This window comes from Rhopalosiphum padi, chromosome 1, assembly GCF_020882245.1.
Source record: "Rhopalosiphum padi isolate XX-2018 chromosome 1, ASM2088224v1, whole genome shotgun sequence".
In the NCBI taxonomy this organism is placed as follows: Eukaryota; Metazoa; Arthropoda; class Insecta; order Hemiptera; family Aphididae; genus Rhopalosiphum; species Rhopalosiphum padi.
In genome coordinates, this window is record NC_083597.1 from 1,190,439 (window position 1) to 1,214,506 (window position 24,068).

The window sequence follows — 24,068 nt, forward strand, 5'->3', positions numbered from 1 at the left end:
GTTTCATTTTCACAAACTTTATGTTAGAGACTGACAAAAAAAATGTCATGTTTTTTTTTATATTCATATCCTGTTCATATTTAAACTTAAATATTTTCAACTATTACATCAACTTTTAATCAAGTATAAAATACTTATGTTATATTAAAAAATATTAAATTTTTAAATTAAAATAATCTTTAATAACAATTCTGTGTTTGTACTATGCATAGTAAAATCATTATATTATAAAAACCAACCCTATTAAATAGGTCAGCAAGTAGCTTAGCATAACAATTACAGACATGTTATTACATTTTAGAAGATTATAATTCCGCTTTGTTCTTCTGATTATGAGATGAGAAAGGATGATTCTAACTAATTGTCATTTAACATGCACGGTTGGGTCATTAGCAAACGACCGGACGATGTAGTGAACAATATAAAGGACAGTAGAATTAGGCAGGATAAACATTGTTAAAAGAGTGGCTTCATTAAGAAAACGTTTTATAAATATCCAGAAATATGAATTTAACAACAAAATATTCAATTGACTTATTTTTATTTATTTTTAAAGCGCAAACACTAAATTTAAATACCATTTTCTAAAAATCACTTTTATTTATCACAATAATTGAATCTATAAATATATAACTTGTACATTTTTTAAATTGAATGTAATATATTTTATTTATTTTTTAGGTTACTGGTGTAGTGGGACGAGCAGAAACGCTATCGTCAGTGTTTTACTTATCTGCATATCTATTATATACCGAAGCAACCAAAAGAAAAAAATACTCCGGTAAATAACTTGTGATTTTTTTCTAATCTAGAATAAATAAAAAATATAATAAAACTTAATTACCTACTTTGGATTATTAAAATTCAATGATACAATTATTATCTTTCAGGATGGAAGCCTCTAACACTTTCTGTGGTCTGCTTAAGCGTAGCTATGCTGTGTAAAGAACAAGGGATCACAATAGCTGGAGTTTGTGCTCTTTACGAAGTTTTCGTCGCACAAAAGGTAAAATTAGTTCATAAATATTTTAATAATGCGCTTTACCAGACTATGAATACGGATTTACTACTGACGAGTTAAATCAATAATTATTGAATTATAATAGTAACAACATATTTTAATTATTTTTCTTATATTAATGTTTCAAATTTCTTCAAGCATTCAGTACTGATTAATCTAATAAGATACGTTATAAAACTTAACAGTAATTTTTTCTGACTAATGTAATAGTTTTAAACTATTTTTTAATATCTTAAAAGATAATAAAATTTAATATATTGTACAAAAACAATATTATAATTTGAAATAGAAATTAATCTAACTGTCTTCAGTTGTTTCTCAGTAACTGTATTTTCTATTAGCATAGTTTTCGTGATTGTATTCTAAGGAATTCTAACAGATCTTCTCAGTCTTATCGCATTCCATAAGAGAAACAATTAAATATATTATTTATCATAAAACTCTATTACTTACTAATATAGGCGCAACTATAAATAAATTTCAATGAGTGCTAAAATTAAATATAGCTCACCGACCCACCACCTATGCATTATATAAGAGCATCATTTTTTCTGAGAATTAAAATGTCAGTCACAGTTTTTTATGCTTGCTAAGGAATAAGTATAATAGGTACATATATGATATGTATCTGACCTTGTTTGCTTAACATTTTTTCGAATATATCATTAATTCTCGTTGGATTAATTCCTACACCCTGTTTTTATTCATTTTCTGGTATGTCAAAGTATACTTCTCGTTACACTATTCATAATAGAAAAAAAAATGCATAAGAACTTTTGTAAATAAAATTTTTTTATCATAAAACCCTTAAGCTAATATTCTTTACAGCCGGCTTAATTTTTTTCATTTTTACTGTAATTCATCTTTTAAGTTCTGAGTAAAACTAGGAAGTTATTGGTTTTATAAATAAGTAATATTATGAAGGATTTTTTTTTTATTTTGCATTAACTCCAATGGCATGTTGACTGTCGAGTTCATAACTTAAAGTTCTATCTATTCAATGAGTGTTAAATAGGCCACAGTTATTATTTTATTAGTTATATATGGTCAAAATCCAACGTTGTTTTTTATTATTATTAATATCATTATAATACTCTCAACTTTATACAATTTAATTATTTATTACTTTATAAAAATGAATGTCAATATAAAATAAAATAAAATGTCCGTGTCCCCTAAATTAAACAAATTAATTGTATAATAATGTTTTATATTATTACATATTTTCTATAAAACGTTAAAACCGGTTTATTATTTTATTTTAATATACCTAAAATATATAATTATGAATTATTAAAGTATTACCATTCTACTTTACATATTCTGGTTACTCCATATCTTAACGGAATAAGCACGTTGATGAATTCTATTCGTCGTTATTACGCAACGAAGGATGAGTTGAAAATAAATCGAATTAACTCGCGTTCAAGACAATGTTATTAATCCGGACATAAATCCTGCGGTATTAATGAAATTGCTTATATGCAATTCAAGCAGGCAATAAATTTGTCATCAAGCATTTAGTATCGTTAAATAAGCTAAATCAGAAATATATTTCTAAAAAAAACTGGCAGATAAGTGGCCAAAAATATAATAATATTAATATATAGCTAACAAAATATTCTTAAATTAAAAAAATTAATGTCCATAATTTTCAAAAAAAAAATTGTTTCCTTTATTTAGGTAGTGAAAAATTGGATATTGTTGTTTTGTATTAAATAGTACGAGTATTACTCTATTTTTAGTAATTGTATTTACCTATATATAACACGGTACTATTTTGAAATATTTTAATGGAACTCCATTATTTAATTCACTTGTATATTTTCAAATATTTTCAATGGCTCGAAATTTAAAATTTATTTAAATAAAATTGTTTTAATTATTGGTTATTAGTTTTATTGGATATTTATTAAATGTCTTTTATAGACTATTTTTCCCATTCTTGCACAACGCACATACACATAATTTAAAATAATTTATAAACCTACGAATTATAGCTGAGTAATTTGGTTTTATCTCTTACAATATGATTATATTTTAGTTTTACACATTTTTATCAATTTAAATAAATTTCCATATATAAATATAAATAATTCTTACTGTAAATGAATTCTATAATTTCTAAAATTATATTATCAAAAGTTTGAATTTTTCCCTGAGTCTAATACAATGTGTTTTCAATTGATTTTACAATTCTTAGTACAAGATCACGTTAAATCTTCAATCGTAAAAAACCATAGTCACAATGGTTACGATTGAAATTTATGTAGGGCCGAAAAACTTTTAACATCCCCTCCCCTAAAAAAACCATTATTATATTGGATATTACGCCATTAAATCTTTTTTTTCCTTTTTTACTGCTGTCCAACAATAGGAGAACACAAGGATAAACTCATGTGAGCGTATACATACAACAACAATAAAAACCCTATGGTGACCCTCGACCAGAGGATCGATTTCACTGGTCTTCTAAGTATGTTTAAAAATAAATGAAAACCATATTTAATCATAAAACATATTTATTATAACATTTTTTTTCTAAAATTGGAAGATGCATGGTTTTTTTGGGGTTTGTTTGAAACAATTGCATTTAAATATTTCTATGTTCCGGAATGTCACAGAGAGATAAATTATTAAGCCTGTGCTTAGTTTCTCGTTCCATATCCAGTATTTCCGTAGAATTTATAAGCTATAAACAGGAAATGATATATACCTACATGGACTGAAATTTGTGTTAACAATGTTTTCACTTGACGTCCTTTACAAACATACACTCATACATTCATACACAACGTAACGTGGGTGGTATATTATTGCAATTGTTAGGAATTTGGTGTAATATATTTTATTTAAATTGAATGTGGTTTGATAATATGGTGTAAATATAATATTATTATTTTTAATTCAATAAAAGTATAACATTTAAAATCGATAATTATATATCATATTAAGATTATGTAATTATGTAAACTTTAATATGTACATTACAAGTAAATTATATAAAAACTTATAAATATTAAAATTAAAACGAGAATATTTGAATACATTTACTTACATTATATAACGATTAACTGAATATTTAATTTAAATTTGAAACATTTATATATTATATGTATAATACAAACAGTAAATACTTATATTAAATTGCTTGTAAACCTTTTACAACAAATATATAATATATATATTTATGTATTATTGTTTTGTAACATCTTTAGTTTGAAAATCCTCATTATTAATAAAAAAAAATGTTATACGGTTTTATTGTAGATTCTAAAAAATTATTTTAAAACTTTTTTCGAATCATCGTGTATCAGTTGTATCACTAAATTTGTATAACTACAGAATAATATATATTGGTTATACATTATACAATTATTAAAAAACATTTTTATATATTTTTCCCCCTTTAAAAACTCGTAACAATATAATTACTTATGATTTATTTTATAGTATAATTATTATACATAACATAAATAGTAACTGTTTGTAAAAAAAAAAAAAAGTGGTCTGTGTTAAACATTAGTATGTCCTATGAGAATTATAAGTTTATAACTATCAAATTTATCAATGAATACTAAACATAAACGTAAACACAGCTTAATATATAATAACAAAAATATACAAACAAAATCAATGAAAAGACTTACTATCAAATCGCGCAAAATACTTATTACTTTATCACCGATAATTGAATTTAAAAAATGAACTACAACTTCGTTATGTTATACCTATATAAATCGTTTAGTTGGTTTTTATTGAAAACGCATACCCGCATGTGTTGTCTTCATCTTACAAACGTATAATATGGCAAATTGTTGTTCAGTAGGAACAATTTTGTGTGATTATTTTAAAGATTATCAAACTTAAAGACGAGAAGTAATCTGTGTTCTATCGTCGGCTTTTTACGGTATTTTAATTTTTAAGTGAGTTTAAGTGATTTTTAATGTGATCACATTGTTTCAGATATTTTGATTCTATTAACCGGTTGATTCTATAAAACATTTTTTAATGCGTTTATATGTATATGTATTTTTAAAATTAAATTAAAATAAAATACATTTAAATATCATTTTCATATTAGCCTGAAATTAAAAGCCATATTCAATTAATATAATATGTATATTGTATATATATGATATTTAATTATTTAAAATTAAATAAATAATAATGTATGTACATTGTACCTATAACTTTTGGAACTGCTCTAAAGTAACGTTTTTGCCATATTTTTGAATAGCTCTTTTTAATTTTTTCAAAACAATTCTTGTTTCTTTTAAGTGAAAGTTTGAAATACCATTAAAACGATAAGAATTTTCTTAAAAATAATTCAATTATCCAGTACTTGGTGATTCTAATTAAAGATTAACACATAAGATATAATTTGGGATTTTCAATTTTTATTCCAATAAACGGTTGATTCTATAAACCAGTGAGCACATTAAACGGAACTCACTGTATTTAAAAATGCTCAGAAAAAAAAAATTAATTAAAATTAAAATATCGTAAAAAATCGACGAGAGAACACAGATAATTTTCTCACCTTTAAGTTTAACAATACATCATTTCACTCTAATATTTAAACTAATTATACAAAATTGATCCTACTGAACGAAAATTTGTCATGTTATACGTTTGTAAGACGAAGACAATACATGGTAGGTGTGACATAATTTTAAAAGAATTTATCAATACCAACTCTATTGCGGTCTTGGTTATGTATTATATGACATTGAAAGCTAATTTGAACGAAGTGGTTTTATGCTGAGCACCTGCATGTTTGTATTTAAACTAACATTATAATGACCAACAGGATACCTTGATATAAACGTTTGCGTGTTTGGAACTAGTCAAGACTACAAAGATATAGAGTTGGTTATAGGAGCTCGTCGTTGCTGTGTAAGCATTAAAGTTAATTTTTCACTTTTATGGACGACGAGGAAAAGTTTTCTTTTTTTCCTTTTGTACTACCTCCACAAACATCACTGCTGTCTATCCGTGGGTGTTTAAATTTTAAGCCTTCCATTCCGCCCGCGTCGATAGTCTTTCCCTGTTCTACGCTACCTCCGCCACCGTTGGGAAATTATATTTATTATTCACGGCGGTAATATACATGAATACTTTCACAATACGAAATAGTGGCGGTGAAAAGCACACGAGTTAATTACGAAAGTAAAACGACACGACTAACAACAATAAGCCTTGTCCCCCCGCATACCGTTTCGCTATATATATATATGCTTAGTCGTCGTCGCCGTCTTTCAGGTGGAAGACGAAGGGGGCGCGTACAATTTTGTCGTGTAGCCCGTCCGCCATTCGGTCACATATGCCACTGTTTTCCCTAAAAATTGAAAAGTTTTCACAGTCAAGTGGTGGACCTCAGCTGTGTCGTCGTTCTTTCGAGACAATAAAATTCTATTTACATTCCTCCACGCTGTGACTCTGCTGCCACTCGAGTCCGTTAATTGGAAACAGGCGCTTTCTACTGTAAACATAACCCGTGCATTGAATAATTCACCGTCGCGACGCCCTGTATACACTCTACTTCGTTCTCGGACGTTTCAGGGTTGGTCGAGCACACCCTTGTAATGGCCAATCTAACCCGGGGTTTATACCCTTTAGCCCGCCGCCCTCGCATGGAGCCGATAATCTGACGGCGGAGAGCATTTCGATTTCCTCAACGAAAAAAAGAACGGTGCGGCCAACGCCCTCTCACCTCTCCCGCCGTGCTCATCTTTGTACCTATCGTGGTTATACGAAATGTTATAGAAGCGAGGAGTCGTCGTCGACGATGTGGTGAGAGGGAGAGTCGTGCAAAAACCTATTTCCCGATGAAATATTATTATGCCCATTGAAAAAACACGACGCCGTCACGTGTATTAAACACCAGGTGATACAACAGAGTTCAGAGAAATCCAACTTGGCGGCGGTGCTTCTGCTCTGTACAATTGCGCGTGTTTAATGGTGTTTTTGTTCTGGGAACGAGATATTTTTTTAACACATATATCATTTCAGATATTTTTTTTCGTCTTTCAAATGGGGAATATTATTTTTTATAAATTGTTCACTTTAAAACTGCGCATTACTGAAATTTAATATCAATACATTATTGTTATTTATGTAATATGTGACGTTAACAATATAAACATTCAATGAATTACAATTAACTGCAATCGAATGATAGGAACGCCAATCTTACGCTACTATGTTAATATTTCAATTAAATTATTATATCACGATTACATTCAATCAAAAAAACTTTTTGATCTATACATTGACAGAACTTAGACACAACTACAATTTTGGCTTTTATCTTTGACACAATAAAAATCAATAAATTTATCATTTAAAATTGGTTAACCCAATCAATCGTTTATGTTAGAATTGATACGTGTTAGCTGTATACAATATTTTTTACTATCATCAATTTCGTTTGGATGTGATATAATATTTTTTAAGTGTATCGTAAAAAAACAAAATATTTAATTTTTACAAGGTTATTTTGATTTTACGGAAGCAATAAGTATATTACAAAATTATTAATTTGTATTGATATTGTTGACAATATCAAACTCATCTAATTATAATTCTATAGTATAGTATTGTACGTATATTAGTATATTTTTAAATATTATAGGTATACCAATTTTCTTTCCTTCTATTGGTTCCGGCATAATTATTAGTTTAGCTTTACTCAATACTGAACCACAATATAGTCACTGTTACTACCACATGCTGATTTTCCCACGTACATATTTTACGAACTATATTTCCTATTCAATTTAGAAACTTATAAAATATTATAAAATAATTTTTAACTTTGTATTTTCTATCTAGTTTATTTCTTGATCATCTGGTAATAATTAAATCAATTATTTTAAAATTATTTCAACTTGTAAATAAATATACTTGTATCTTGTATGATCAAAGTATTTAATTATTTTTTTTCTATCATATTTTCTGTGATTTTTTTTAATTTTAAGTTTTTTAAATTCAAAACAAATTATTTCCATAAAAGTTTTAACTTAGTATTTTATATTGCTCGAAGTATTGTATATTTTTTGTTCTTTCATCCAAAAGTCTGATGTTTTCATTTTGGAATTTATCTATACAAAATAAATATTTATATGTAATAAGTACCTAGTTAAAATATTTTTAGTTGAATTAATCCATAGATCATTGTATTTTCTACAAAATAATATTATTAATTTAATAACTGTAGTTATTTTATATTAACAATTTTGAAATACATTTTTGTTTTTAAAATTACATTTTTTTACTGTTTGTATTGATTAATAAATTAATAAGTAAACATATCATATTTAGAGTATCCCGTTTACCGATAAATGCGTGATTTATAATTTCATAATATGTGGATTAACACACGAGTCGCTATTTGACATCAACATTAATCGTATATATATTTATTTTAAACCGATGATAATTGTGCTGCCCGAATACGCTTGCGGAGAGGGGGATGCTCGTGATCAATGTATGTCCATTTTTATTTATTTCAAAATAATATATTATACGAAATACACGTAATCGATATTACAAATTATGTGAGCTCCGCACTATGAGATTAATATTTCAGACATTAGTTGTTTGTTTGTTTGCTTAAGTTTTTTTTTTAATTTTTATAAATCATAATGCAAAACGATAGAGTGACAACGAAAAAATCGTCAATATTTTAACGTCTTCGTGTCAGATGGTTGAATCGCGTATAGCTCACCGGTGATATACATTTACCGCAACCCTTAGTCAGTTGTACCATGAAACTTCGCCAAACAAAACCCACTATTCCCCACTGTCAAAGTTTGCATACCTTACAGAAGTATATCTAGGTACCCACAAAAGCGTCGGACCGTTGCGTATTTCATTAGCTATGGATACGGAAGGGGGAGACAAAGGGTAAGCTGCTGTCTAGAATAATATTGCGCCCACGAGGCCGGAGTTTCGTCGGCCATTAAGTAAAACACACATTCAGATAAGTTATCCATCGGGGAATGGGTTGCGTGTTTGTAGTCAATTATTATGTTTTATATTTATTTATACCAAGGAAACAGCTAACCTTGAAATCAGCTACTGTACGAATAAAGGGCATATTATGCATAACAGAAAAATACACATACTCAGTGATCAAACCCATGCAAATAATCATAGACTGCAATTAATGTTGAAATTAAATCATCATAATCATAATCGTCATCCACGCCAGGCATGTTCGTGTTAAACCAAAATTTGAAACTATGTCCCCGGCGGGTTTTATACGTGCAATGATGTGCATGCGTCTATACAGAATACGAAGGACCGAAAATACTGACATATGGTAAGCACGTTCCTTCGATTGTCATCATCTAATTTGCTTGGGTACACCCTAAACCAAATAAACTTATCCCCTATGTCAATCGTTACGTCATATAGGGTAGTTAGGTGTTTTGTTTTCTATAAACATTCAGTCTGCGTATACATAAGAAGTGCAGGTCGGTAGAAATTTAGTTTTTTTATGTATATTTAAATAGATGTTTAATATTATTCTAATTTTTAATGATTGGTTAAGTTCAAATAGATTTTTAAGTTTTAAAAAACTAGTCTTTTCACTACCTATTTTATATAATATGTACAATGTACATTGTGCATAATGTATTTGAATTGGAAGAATATTTAAAGTTTAAATTTAATACGTATTGTTCAGTTTTGCTTATTTATGATGTATTATTATTTCTTATAGTGTGGTATTGTGACTTATTGTGATTTAATCATAAGTAGATAATATTATCTAATCAGTTATCAAGTATCAATATTTTTTTTATGAAATACAATAATACAATAAAACATTAAGTTAACTATGATGAAAAGATTTACTTATTATGAATTAAAACCGATTTAAATACACTATACACCTATAATATGTATATAATAAAATTATAATTATATATTTATATCAATAGTATATCTACATGCGGAGTTAATTTAAATATAGATATTCAATGTAATGTTTATTTGGCATTATAGAGTCTCTCAAAATTGAATTTAATGAAAACTTCACTGTTAGCGTAAAAAAAAGTCAAAATTAGAAACGGTGTACTAATAAAATACGCAAAGGGAAGGTTCATTTACGGTATGAACACGAGCAGGTTATTGATAAATTAGTCGAGTAGGAGAGTTTTCTGTTGAAAAGCTAGAAATTATCCATGAGTACAACCCTCTTTGAGGTCGCTCAAATGCTACAAAAGAAACTTTCGTATACTACGAAGAGTTCATCACTAAGAAGTTTCAAAATAGGTAACAACTAGTAATATCGAAACCCAAAGTCAAAGACCAAAATCTAATTTGCATACAAAACACTTGTGGAAAATAACACAATACAAAACTAAACGAAAAATACATCGAACGACAAAATTAAAGAATTTTAAGAGGTTTATTTAAAAAAATGTAAAGTTTTGAAAATAGTGCCAATGTATCATAGGTACAAAACTTTACGATACATAAACAAAACAAACTAACTTAAATTTTTAGCTAAAATATATCTACTAATAAATCATATATTATTTTATATTTTTCTGCTATAAACATATATTTTAATAGTATAAAATGATAGAAATAAATAATAACTTTAAACGAAATCTCCCTAAACAATCAAATCAAATAATCTAGAACTAATATTAGACACTAGATACTTCAAATTATAATATTTAATGTATAGAAATATCTGATTTAAAAACAATTATATTGTGATATATGATCAATATTTCAGATAAAACAAAATACGAACAGTTATAAAATATAATACATTTTAATATAAATAAAAATATTTTTTATATTAATATATATCAAATTTTACATAATTTGGATACTGGTGCTGATTCATTATTGGTAAATATAATTAGGTCTTTAGCCATAACATTTTAAGTACACATATCTGGTGTACATTTTCCGACTAAATTACACTTAACGTCTAATATTTTTTTCTTCAATTTTGTTAGTTGTTCTGTTTGATTTTTACTTAGTTTCTTGAGTTCGCAATGTTCTTTTAATTTTAAATCTAATTTTCTATCGAACATTTTTTTATCATTATCATGCTTTTTAAGCTGTGCCGTTATCATCTCTGTCGTTGAATCTGTAGTTTCTTTGATGCTTTTCACTTCTTGTTGTAGCATTTCTTTCGTTGAATCCAGTTGTTTAATCGACTCGTTTTGATTTTTTATCTGGCATTTGAGATTTGTACTTTCTATTTGTGCGTCACAAAGTTTTGAATTAATCAATTTGAGATTTGAGGCAATTGACTTAAGCTCAACTCTAAGTTCTCCGATTTTCTTATCTACTCTACATTTCTCTTTACAATGCTCCTGTTTAAATAAGTTAAGTTCTTTTTTTAATTGTATCGTTCTATTTTTTTGCTCCAACTCTTCAGCTTGTTTATCTTTTAATTTAAATTTGAGTACACATAGTTCGGCTGATTTTTCATTAACTTTACATCGTATTTCAGCTTTCTTGGCCTTCAAAGTCTTGGATATATTTTCACTTTTCATTTTTAATTCACATATTGTAGACTGTAAACATTCGTAACGGTCTTGCTCAATATTAATATTTTTCTCCAGTTCAGTAATCTGTGTTATTTTTTCGGCAATAGTGTTTTGAGTGCATATTATTTCTTGTTCTGTATCTTGCAGTTTCAATTGTGTTAATTGCTTCTTATCTTTTAACTTGTTTGTAATCTCCATAGATTCCGAAAGTTGCCTTTCTAGTATTTTTTTATTCTCCAACAGAGTTGAATTGATATTATCTAACTTGTGTATATTGATCTGCAGCTCATCTAGTTTATTAAGTATTTCCTCGTTTTCACACTGTAAACAATTATTTTCTTCTTGTAAACCTATCAATTTTTCTTCTTGTATATTATACTTACAACTTAATTCTTTGGTTTCACGGATTAATTCGTTTAATATGTTTGTTTTTTCTATTTTAATATAATCTAATTTTGTCTGACCTTTTGTGAGCTCGGATTTAAGATAATCTCTTTCAGCAATAACATCTTCATAGTCACAAAGCTGATCTTCGAGTTCATCTATATATTTTTCTGTTTCTACTATTGTATTTTGGATTTGATCTATATTATTCATAGTTAATTTAAATATCAAAAATTATAAAAATAAATATTCGAATGATGTTCTATGTTTAAGAGACTAAATATTATAGTTCCTAGTTACAATTACGTTTAATATATAATTAATATTTGTATCTAATGACATTGAAAAATTTCATAAGCCAATATTTTTTTTTCGAGTAGAATAAAACACAAAAAAAACATATTTCTAATATTGTATCCATGTATAACTTTTTGATACCGTGCTCATATCTTTTCATATATTTTTTAATAAATATATCAATTATCTATTAAAATATATGTTATATCTTTATTTGTTCATTATTTTATGATAATACTTTAAAATTTTAAGTATAACATAAATTATACATTTTTCTCAATAACCCTACAAACAAATAAATATTTAGTAGTGCCATCATTTTCTTGAATAAATAAACAAAAAATATTGAGTAACTTTAATTTAAATTTAAACTAAATTACTGATTATTAATTACAACACATTGAGTAACTAGTCCAACTCTAATTGCACATCAGAAATATTTATTATAAATAAAAATTGTGTCCAAGTAAAATATAATTTTGCACATAGTTTCAAGCTCAATTCTATTAGTTATTTTGGTGGGTGGTAAGTTCTTTGTAAAATATTAAGTGTGTGTAATCGTTTGACCAAAATAATGGCATACTCAATCGTTTAATAGTCATATATAATTTTGTTTTTTATAGTAATAATACATTTTTATATAATAATGTGTATTAAATAAATATGCATAAATTAATTATTTTGGTACTCAATTTTTAATTTGAATCAATTGATTTAGTTTAATTAAAACTTGTCAAATTCGATTAATCATTATAATTGAAATTAACAAATGTCTATTTATATTTATTATAATCATTATTCGCTTTATTTTACAATGGCTTACTTTGAGAATTTCAACTAATTGAACCATACCCTTATGTATGACATGTAATATGTGTGTGTGTGTGTGTGTGTGTGTAAATGTGGGAGGGATTTAATTATAATGTTATATGTACACAAAATTAACTTAAGCTTAAAGCCCAAGCTCTTTGACGAAAACGTGACTTCTGAGAAACCGTTCTGACTCGATAAATTCGTTAATCTAAACGATGCAGCTTTGACAAAATCGGTAAACGCCACAGTCCCATCCTTCAACCCTCCAGCAGCCAGTTAACCCCACAACGAGCTTTTCTGGAGAGCTTAATATATGCGATATCAATTATTCGAGTGCCAAAAGTACTTAAAATTATCGTTAAATGGGTTAAGTACATTCTTTAAACGTTTAAAACAGTGATCTAACGTACACTCACGCTCCACACACACACATTATGCTGCTCGTTCAAATGCGGCCTACACGCCATTAAATTGTCCAGAAACGAGTCACGTTTCTACTATAATAATATTCCGATATTTTCTGACCTCCTCCACACTATTGCAATAACAGCTCGGCCTGGGGTCTGAGAATCGTTTTAGCAATAAATATCGCTTTATTCTGTAACAATATTTCCTTTTAATGCGTTTCACCCGAGGCTTTTATGTGATTTTTTTTTACCGCTTCATTTTTATGTATATAATATACACTTTTGCCTTCAAGTTTCGTTTTGTGGTTTTTATACCAACCACGGCTACCGCTTTCGCTGATTTAGACATAAATAAACATCCTGTGTGCCATTATTGAAATGAATTACACTTGATGTTTTTATGTTTTTAATCGTCAAAAACACATCAATTGTTAGGTTGGCGATAAGACGAGGAAGGTTATTTTTTGGATGGCATACCGGTAGTATTAATAGTTAATACTTTACACGAGTATCGTACGCACCTACGTAAAATAGTACCTTATAATCACACTAAACACCAATTTTTGAGAGAACATAATACATTATAATATTAAATACGTAAAATGATTTAATTTATCAACTTTATATTATGAAACGCAAATAAACATATTTTGATTGTGCATGGTAAGTTATGTTTGATATGCTTATGTGAATAAATAAACTGTTTTGTTTTTTTTTTAACTGTGACATCAATAAACACAAATCATTTTGTATGTTTTGATACCATTTTAATTATTTAGTATTACGATGGTTGACTATTTTAAATTATCCATTACTCGAGAAATACATTTAGAAAATAATATTTTGATCAGTCGAAAAATGACTGCAAGTATGTAACCTTTCACCAAAAATAGTTATCCAAAGCAAATAATACACCTTTTAATAGTTTTAATAGATATTGTGTTACTAAATTACTCGACTATCATTTAAGTAGAAAACTAATTTTACCGTTTTAACCTTATTCTTAGATATGTTGTCGACATTTAATAAAAATGTTTAATTAGTTTGAAAATTACCTATATATTAAACGTAATATATATGATACCATAAGGCGCTTTGATCTAAGATGATATTATTTTGATCCTCTACACTTAAAAGTATGTTTAAAACAACTTGTAAAGTTTTACGACGATATGTCAAACTTGAAATCAAAGTAAAATGGAAATATATTCATCAAAAGTTTAAATAAAAAATGATTTGATTTAAGTCTGTGGAAACTTTTGATTGGCGTTTGGGTCATGTAAGATGAACAAATCGTAAAATATTGAGTATTTTGTAAATAATTTAATTATATTTTTTAGTTAATGACATTATCATGTATAAACGTAATAATTAAATTACTGTATTCGTAATAAATCAGATATTTAGAACTTCCAATATAAATATATTATTTAAAATAGTTTAGGTGATTTAAGATTTTGTTGATCATAGTTACATTATCTAGTAATGAAAAATTATAAAACAGAAAAGTTGTGAGACGTTAATTTTTTCACGCATGCAGAAAAACATAATACAATTACATTTATTTTTCATCGTCGACATCATTTTAATTAAAATGTCATATAGTTAAGTATTCCTATACAACCTCTATGAATCGTTTATGAACTAATATATACAATATATTATATCAGGTTTAATGGTTTTAAATTAAAGATCCTGGCTAAACTTATATTTTGTATATGCTATTTTTTATTGATTGTTATAATGCTTTTGTAAAGACCATGCGCCATACGAATGTAATGATGTCTATTTTTGATAAACTTAGATAAACTGTATATCTATAATAAATTAATTATCGCACGCAATATATGATAATCGGAGATTTGTGACAATAATATATTTAAAATAAAGAAAAATATTAAACAACTTATGTAAAAGTATATACGAGGTTAGGTACCTATTTTATTATTATTTATTTATATTTTTTTTTATTATTTTCGTACCTATTAACAATATAAGATAAAAAAAAATCTTTGAAAAAGTAGAAATACTCCAAACTTTTTATAATAAATAACATGTTTTTTAATAATTGATACATATTTATAATGACTTTTTAAAATAATATTACATCATTATAATCGATTTTTATTGTATAAAAAATCCATTTGTCGTTGTTCGTCTTGTAATGTTTAAAGTAATTACCATCGTATGTTACGTGATGGTTGGATGCTGTTAAAGATTCTGTAATGACGATAACGGAAACGAAAACAGTGCCTAAACGTTATAAATTGCAATTATAAAACCAGTAAATATGGGTAATGTTCTTATATACATATACTGAAGAGAGTAAAATGTTTTAAGTTATTATTATTATTATTATTTATTTTTTTTATCAATCCCGTAATTAATTTGTTCATTATTTTATATATTGTATTTATTAATTTCTCGATAAATGTCCTTATTTAGAACCGCGCACTTAATCGCCGTCATTTACGTCATAACATATTTTATCGCGACACCGTTCCAAAAACGTTCGAGGACACGCAGCAGTAGCAAATACAAATAATTGATGTTATAATAATCTGAGAGCTATACGGAACGTTTGTGAAGATGAGGTGGCGGTGGCTGTGGTTGTTCTCCAAAAAATAATGTGATATTGTCACAAGAACAATAAAATAAATAGTTAAGACAAGATGCCAAGTATAATTTAAAATGTAACTATGTAGTACATATTATATAATATAATTCCTTTGGTATACCGATTTACATCAAAAATCACAACAACAGAGTGAAACAAACGTGTTCTCGAAATCTACTTTTTTTATTATTATTATTGCAAGATAGTTTTTATTTTATTTATTTATATATATATATATATATATTTAAATCGTTAAACTGATTTTCTAGTGCGTGCATAATGTGATTAATTACAAGACTTGGTCTCGTACAGAAATTAAGGTCGGTAGCGATTCGTCGGACGATCATTAATATTCGAGTGTACCGGATAAGGCTGTTTAATATGTATATGATTATTATTTATTTTCACTAACTCCTTAACGAGAATTATCGTTTATGAGAGAAAATAATTTAAAATCGAATCAATCGCTCAACGGTAGCCTCGTCTTAAGTACGGCACGGTCGCGAAACACTTTTGTCTTTACAAGTCTCCCGTAACTTATTTTCTATAATTGTTTTGTTATATATTTTTTATACTTACGAAACAAAATTGTTTGTTCTACTGAATTCAATTATAATATATTAAAAAAACACACACAAATTTTTTATAATGCTATTTAAAATACCTTTCAAACGAGCAATTACATTTAGAAAAATGTATACAGAGTGATCCACCTAAAATACTCACCCCTTTTTTTCAATAATGAAGTTATTCAAAATATTAAGGCGTGTCCTGTAGAAAAACAAACTTCTACTTTCAAATAATTTCTCCCCTTTTTCTTGTAAACTAAATTATTTAGCGGATATTTTTTTATAAAACGTTGCAGAATCAAAATTAGAATGAATAGTTTTTGAGTTATTTAACATTATGTACTAATAAGATAATAGGTTCATGATAATGGGCTTGAAAGATATTTAGGTCTTAGGCTATACCGATTATATAATGTTATAGATTAATTTATTATATTACTAATCTATAAGTATTAATAATTTGTAAAAATGGTCAAATGAAAAATATACATTTCAATAATCAGAATTTGAATAAATAATTTAGGAACTATATCCTTGTATAGAATACACGTTAGTGTGGTCAATGTGTTTGCTTGATTAATTCAAGCTTTTCTAAAACTTTGTTTTTTATTATGTTATTATATTACTATATTACATTTAATTAGTTTGAAAACTTTTTACCACAAATGTAGTATTAAAATACTGTATTATGTATACTGCAGTTTAATAACGTACGATATAAATATTAAAATATTTACAATAGTTGCGAACACGGCACTCGAGGTAGGCAAATGTGTTACGGGCGTGTGTAGAAATAATATTCAAGGTAACATGAACAATAATAATATTAAGAGGACGTAGTACCCGCATGTGTTGTCTTCGTCTTACACATGTGAGACATAGCAAATTTTCGTTCACCAGTTACAATATTGTGCTGTTAGTTTTGATATTAGAGTGAACAGACCTATTATAAAATGTAAAGGTAAGATTATTATCCAGGGCCCCACATAGCCCTTTATTGATATTGTTATTTTTAAGTAAGTTATGAACATTTTAAAATGTAGTTTCAAAAAGATCATAACTTACTTAAAAATAATAATATCAATAAAATGCTACGTGAGGCCTTGGATAATAATCTTACCTTTAAATTTTATAATAGGTCAGTTCACTCTAATATTAAAACTAACAGCACAATATTGAAACTGGTGAACGAAAATTTGCTGTCTCGCGTGTGTAAGACGGAGACAACACATGGCGGGTACTACGTCCTCTTAAGAGTAAAATAAAACACGGATTTTGTCGCGCCGGCGAGACAAATATCCCGTGATACAAATGTTCATTAAAATGACAAAAAGACCTTTGCCGTTTTAAAACGGCTCTTTGCCAAATGTCAAGTTTGTGTGTGATGTGTGTTGGCATCTATCCCATCGCAGACTTACTAGTCGCACTTAAATTCACTCGAATAATAAACCAATCGCGCTCGTACGCAAATCTGACTTTTACATATGTAGGTCAAAACATTTATGCATATTGTGTAAACCGAGTGAAAATTCGTCGTTTACTCAGAAGGTAAAACTGCAGCGTGATAAGATTTATAGGGTTTACACAAAGATGGGAAATACATTTCTGAACAGATTTCCTTAGGGTTTAGAGTAAAGATGGCAACATTTATTCTACTGAATTCGTTACAATGCGGGAAATATATTATATACTCGTATTTTCGATCGGCTAACGCGTGGCAGAAAAGAAAAAAAATGAATTATAATAATAATAATAATAAAGCCGTGGTCTAGGGGGCCCGTGAAAAGTCTAATAGAATTCGTTCAAAATACATCTCATGCAGTTCAGTAACATACTCATATACACACACATATATATAATGTAAAAAAATAAAAGGTTTTATCTTTTAATAATATTTTTGTGCCGATAAGAATAATTATTATTATTATTTATTTATTTATTGTTACTTTTAGACGTTACTCGAGAACGCTTTTAAAATATTCTATACCCGTTGTTTTAGTTTTTAATCACGGTGCGTGAACCATTAAACTCTTTTATTATTATTATTATTACTATTATTCAATCACCAATAAAATCGGAACAAATTATAAAGATATCAATAAATAATACTGAACAAAAAAAGGCTCCCGAAATAGTATTTCAGTGGCCAAAATATATATTTGAATGCTTTACTACCGATGCTCGTGGTACAAGTTTATGCCAAAAACAATAAATCACTCGTATATACAATAAAACAAATAAATATATACCATATCAAACGTGTGTGAGCGAAAAATAAAAATAAAAGGATATAGTAAAACTGAATTGGAAAAAGCGTTAATTTTATGCTGGTTTTTGCTGTCAATTTTTTTTTTTTAATTTTGTTTGTGAATAAAATCATTAGGACGTGTTTTTTACACGCTATCCGATAGCCCCTTGGATGACAATTCGTCACGCACGTTGATAACATTATCAATTTTGAAAATCCCTTAAACTTGAGACATATGCGTATCCCATAATTCAAGCAGTTTTTTTCCCGATTCTGCGCGCAAACACCATATTTATCCAGACTAGAAAAATGTATGGTACGATCAATATGCATCCACCACCATACAAATTATCTTAATACACAGATGATGTCTTTTCTGTCAAATGTTGTGTTGTCGCAGTTTCCGAAAGCGTTGTTTGCGAATGTTTATAGTTGTTAGTACCTACTGGTATTTATCATATGTGCAACTATAGATAAAATGCTGTAGTGATGGATAATGAGGCCCCTATATTTTCACTTTAATAATCTGAGTGGAAATTTCCCCTACACACTTCTACTAGGTTGGTATATTTGCAAATGGCTTGTAATAAATTTAAATATATATCCAGTATATGATTCACCAAGCATTCAGGCCCTAATTTTATCTTTCAATAATGTATTTATTCAAATTCTGATTATTAGAATGTTTAAATATACGTATACTTAAGCAACATCATATTTTAAATTATTTGGATTTATAAATACAAGATCGGCTTGATAATTTACAATAAAAAAAATAGTTGTCATTTGAAAAAAAAACTATATAGCTATAAGGACCCCCTTTAAATAGTAAAACAAACCTAAGCATTTGTAAAAATTTAAAAAAAATATTCTTGCTACATATTTGTATTTAAAATTGTATACCCCATTAAAGAAAAAATGTTTCGCGACTTATTCATTATACATTCGTGGTGCTAAGCCCCCACCCCCCAAGATCCCATACAGCTATACCTATAGTTATCTACTGCATGCTTGCAAAGAGAAAAAACATTTTAAAAGACGAAAACCCCTTATACCTATACTTAGATAGAGGAATACTACTATATACAGCAGAAACTTTCGATTTGCGCGCCGAAAGTTTGCGAAATATTAAATTGTACACCGAGGAGTGGAAACGCGAATGCGGAATACCAATGATTGAGGTGAGAGGGAGGGGATAAAGAAACACGCGTATAGAAGGGCACGAGCGAAAAAAAATAAAGTAATAACAATAAGAAAGATATCGTCTGCGTATAAAAATTTATTTAATCTTCTTTTCTTTGCGTCGTTCCCCTCGCGAATCTCGTCTCGCTCGCGGATTGTTTCTCACCGTCAGATTGTAATAATTTATATAAAGGGGCCTCTCACATACATACCCATGCACTGCACCATAGTATGAAACGACTAGGTACTGCAGTGTCCGTGCGTGCGTGTGGACTTAATGGCGCGTGTGGGAATAATAGACGCGCGTTTTCGGTGATAAACCTCTGACGACGGACGTGCGTGTGTTATGCACGACCGTCCCATATAGTTGACCGCCCCGCGACCAAAATTCGTATACAGAACGATTCGCCAAGCATGCTTATCTACCCCTTAGATTTCTTCAATAATTCAGTTTTTCAAAATCAGATTATTAGAATTTTTAAATATAATATCAAAAGATTGAATTTTAAAATTCTTAAAAAAAATTTTCTAATGAACTAGTGTCCTATGAATGTACTAACTTCTGATTTTTAAATTAAAAGCCCCCTTTTATACTATGAATTATTTAGAGGATAATTTTCCTTAACATTTTTACGAAACAAGATTAAAATTTGAACGAATATATATTGAGTTAATAAACTGCAGTGTATACTAATAATATAGGTTTTGAAGATATGGGAGCTATGGCGATTTGAAAATATTAGTAATTGATATTAATCTTATTTATAATTTTTAAGTATAATCCAAGGAGGCATCAATAGTAAATACTATATTCAATATTATATCTATTTTAAAGTTTTGTCTCTAGAATAAACATTTTGATAATTGAAAATCTACTTGTACGAATTTTGAATTGGATACATCTAAATGTTCAACGACAAAAAATGATCCTCTAATAATAATTTATATTAAAAAAGGAGGTTCTAATTAGAAAAACGGAAATTTATATTGCCACAATACTCCTTCTTGGTAGTACAAATATCTCAAGAATTTGATTCATTAGGTAAAGGAAAATATGTGGGTGGGTATGCTTATAGAATCACCCTGTATACAAACGGTAACTCGATAACAGTACCTATTGTATAGATACAACTTATACGTGTACACCCAATCGCATGTATTTAAGGGATTACCGCAGTAGGAAATCGCCTCGAGCAGCGTAATTCAACAACCCAACAACAAATTTTACATTATTGTTCTATAGGTAACGGTAATCCTTCTTTAAATCGTATTCATAAAATAACTATAAGGAACGGTTTTTAATTTAATATAAAAGTAAAAATATTCAAATATATATTTAAGATATTTTAATATGTGATAATCTTGACTATATGTATATCCAGTAATTTAAAAATGAATAGAAAAAACATATTTCCAGTATAGTATGATATTAATTAGAACAGCATTAACATTGATTACTTAAATACATAATTTTACGTCGTTTATGTTTTTATTGTCTGTTTCATTAAGAAATGTTTTAACCTAACTCAATGAATAAACCTAATAATATTTATTTTTTATTTTTTTGACCGCAGTCGCAGTCGCTGTCGTTTTATTTTTTTATTTTCATAATTTACCGTATTTTTAAAATTACCCTCGTGTTGTTAACGATAAAAATCAAAATAATATTTAATATAGAAAATTTAAGATTAAGTTTAATCACCGAAATATTTTTAAATATTTATAAATACTTACAAAAATATTTAAAATTAAAATTAGTGTCAATTTATTAAAAATTTCATGGTTTAGACGCAAACACAACTGTAGTAATTGTTTTGATTTGAAATATATAAAATTGTTTATTTTAATACGATTCCGTTCCTTAATAATAACTATTATAAAATATTGGACTACCTTTTTAATTTTGGTCATCTAGGTAATGTTTGTTCAATTGTTCTATTGATTATTTAAGACTTTGCCTGAGCGCCTGCAAGGAAATTGAGTATTGTTAAAATGTGATAATATGCCATTTATAATAACAATAAGTCACTAACACAAACATATACAAATAATTAATGCATAGTAACTACTACGTGCTTTCGAAGTATAGTAAAAATTGATAAAAATATCCAATGTAATAAAATTATTAAAGAAAATTACGAATTGCGAGGTTAGGGTTAGATTACAAACGATGATTACGCAAAACAAAATATAATACAAATGTAGATGTGCAATATGTAATTTCATAAGAGTATTGTGGTATTTATGTACTATAATAGGTTTACATGTAAAAATAAGTAGGTAATGTTAATTTTTCAACAATTTATAGTAGGTATCTAATAAGTTTTTAACATTTAAAAATGTTAACAAATAATTGTTTTTTTTTTTATTATTTATTTCTTATTTTTACATTATTTATAATATGCTTGATTTGTGTCTACGTTAGACACGTTATCAAATGGGTCCAAACAAACTAAGATGCCTATTTAAAATGTATACAAAATAAATTATTAAATTAGTTTTGTTTGTTAAAACAATTTAAAATAGTGTAGAGCATTTTTTTTATTCAGAATTTTTCTTTTGTGAATAGATTTAATAGATATAGCTGTTTTAAAAGACTAAAACTCCAAACTTATTTTATTTCATATTATAAATTTTAAATGTGTATTTTGTTTTGTTTGGATCCAAAATGAAATTTTGATAAGGATTGCTAACGTATGTGACGTTACACTAATCGTCCGTATAATAATAAAATGTATTATACCGCGATAATTATATTGTTTTTTTTTTAATTTTATTTTTATTGACTTTTCGCGTGTAATTGAAACTTTTTCGTACATTACTATATTATATTATATACACGTTAGCATTTTCAAAACATTTATAGATTAATTTTATACTATTGCCTGTTTATATAGTTTATATCGTATTACTATTAGTAAAATAAATGAATATAATAATTAATAACAATATATCAAATTTATATAATTATAGGTTAATTTCTCCTTTTCAATTTTTTATTAATATACATATTATAATTTATATTAACCTAGAGTACTTGGTTAAATTTAAAATTTACCCGAATAATGTTAATATTGCACACAATTTAACATGCAAATTTAACCTATTTATATAAATGTCTTAGAATACTTGTAAAAAGAGTCAGAACTCAGTATATAGGTACTAAAGTTGAATTTTAATTTTTTCAGATTAGGCCGAAGGACCTGCTGAACTCGTTCAGACTGTCCGTGGCCGTGAATAGCCAGTCGGCCACCAGTGGTGGGAGCTCCGGTGGTGGAGGTGGTTCGCCAAAAACTGGCACCGGAAGCACGGCTTCCGCCCCGTTGGGCGTTCTACAGACCATCCCGTCGGACGCGGTCAAACGGCTGGCGTTCCTGTTTTTTTCCACGTGTGCACTACTGGCGTTCAGACTAAAAATCATGGGCTCCAAACTGCCCGTGTTTACTAGGTAATTTGTACCTTCGGGTCGCAATTTATTTACACTTATTTGCACACGCGACATCATTCAATATGAGAATGCATTTTTGCTATATATAATTTTACTTATAGAATTAGTAATACCTACTGTATGTATTTAATCAAACTGTCGGATAAACTACCTCCAACTTTGATATTTTCTACCTGTCTAATGCATGTTATTTTTCATGGGGTACTGCTGAATTATACAATAAGCTAATGACACAACTATATATTTCATGTATACAATAAACGATGTATATACCATACACGGTATGATATGTTATAATACAATATTATCTATATTATGTAATGACACATGCGCATACGTATATTTCATCGTTATATAACACTATTAAATTGTTGTCGTGTGCAGTGGCGTACACTGCGCACCGTACAGAGGCGTCATCATCAGAAAACTCTTAAAATAAGATATGGTCGCAAATCTGTCGACGTAATCTATTATAATATTATCATTGTGTCGTAATAAATGTGCCTCATACATAATATTTTTTTTTTATCAAAACTCGCTTTACTTAACAAAGTAT

At 27.7% G+C, this 24,068-nt stretch overlaps 1 protein-coding gene across 3 annotated transcripts in view; it reads left to right on the forward strand.

The window, feature by feature from the left end:
* The window catches only part of LOC132924408 (protein O-mannosyl-transferase Tmtc3), a 45,475-nt gene that overhangs the window by 15,407 nt on the left and 6,000 nt on the right, over positions 1–24,068 (forward strand). For all 3 annotated transcript variants that reach the window (XM_060988713.1, XM_060988704.1, XM_060988723.1), the window contains 3 exons: positions 682–781; positions 891–1,006; positions 23,253–23,512. In XM_060988713.1, coding sequence (XP_060844696.1) covers positions 682–781; positions 891–1,006; positions 23,253–23,512 — 476 coding nt within the window. The remainder of the gene's footprint in view (positions 1–681; positions 782–890; positions 1,007–23,252; positions 23,513–24,068) is intronic.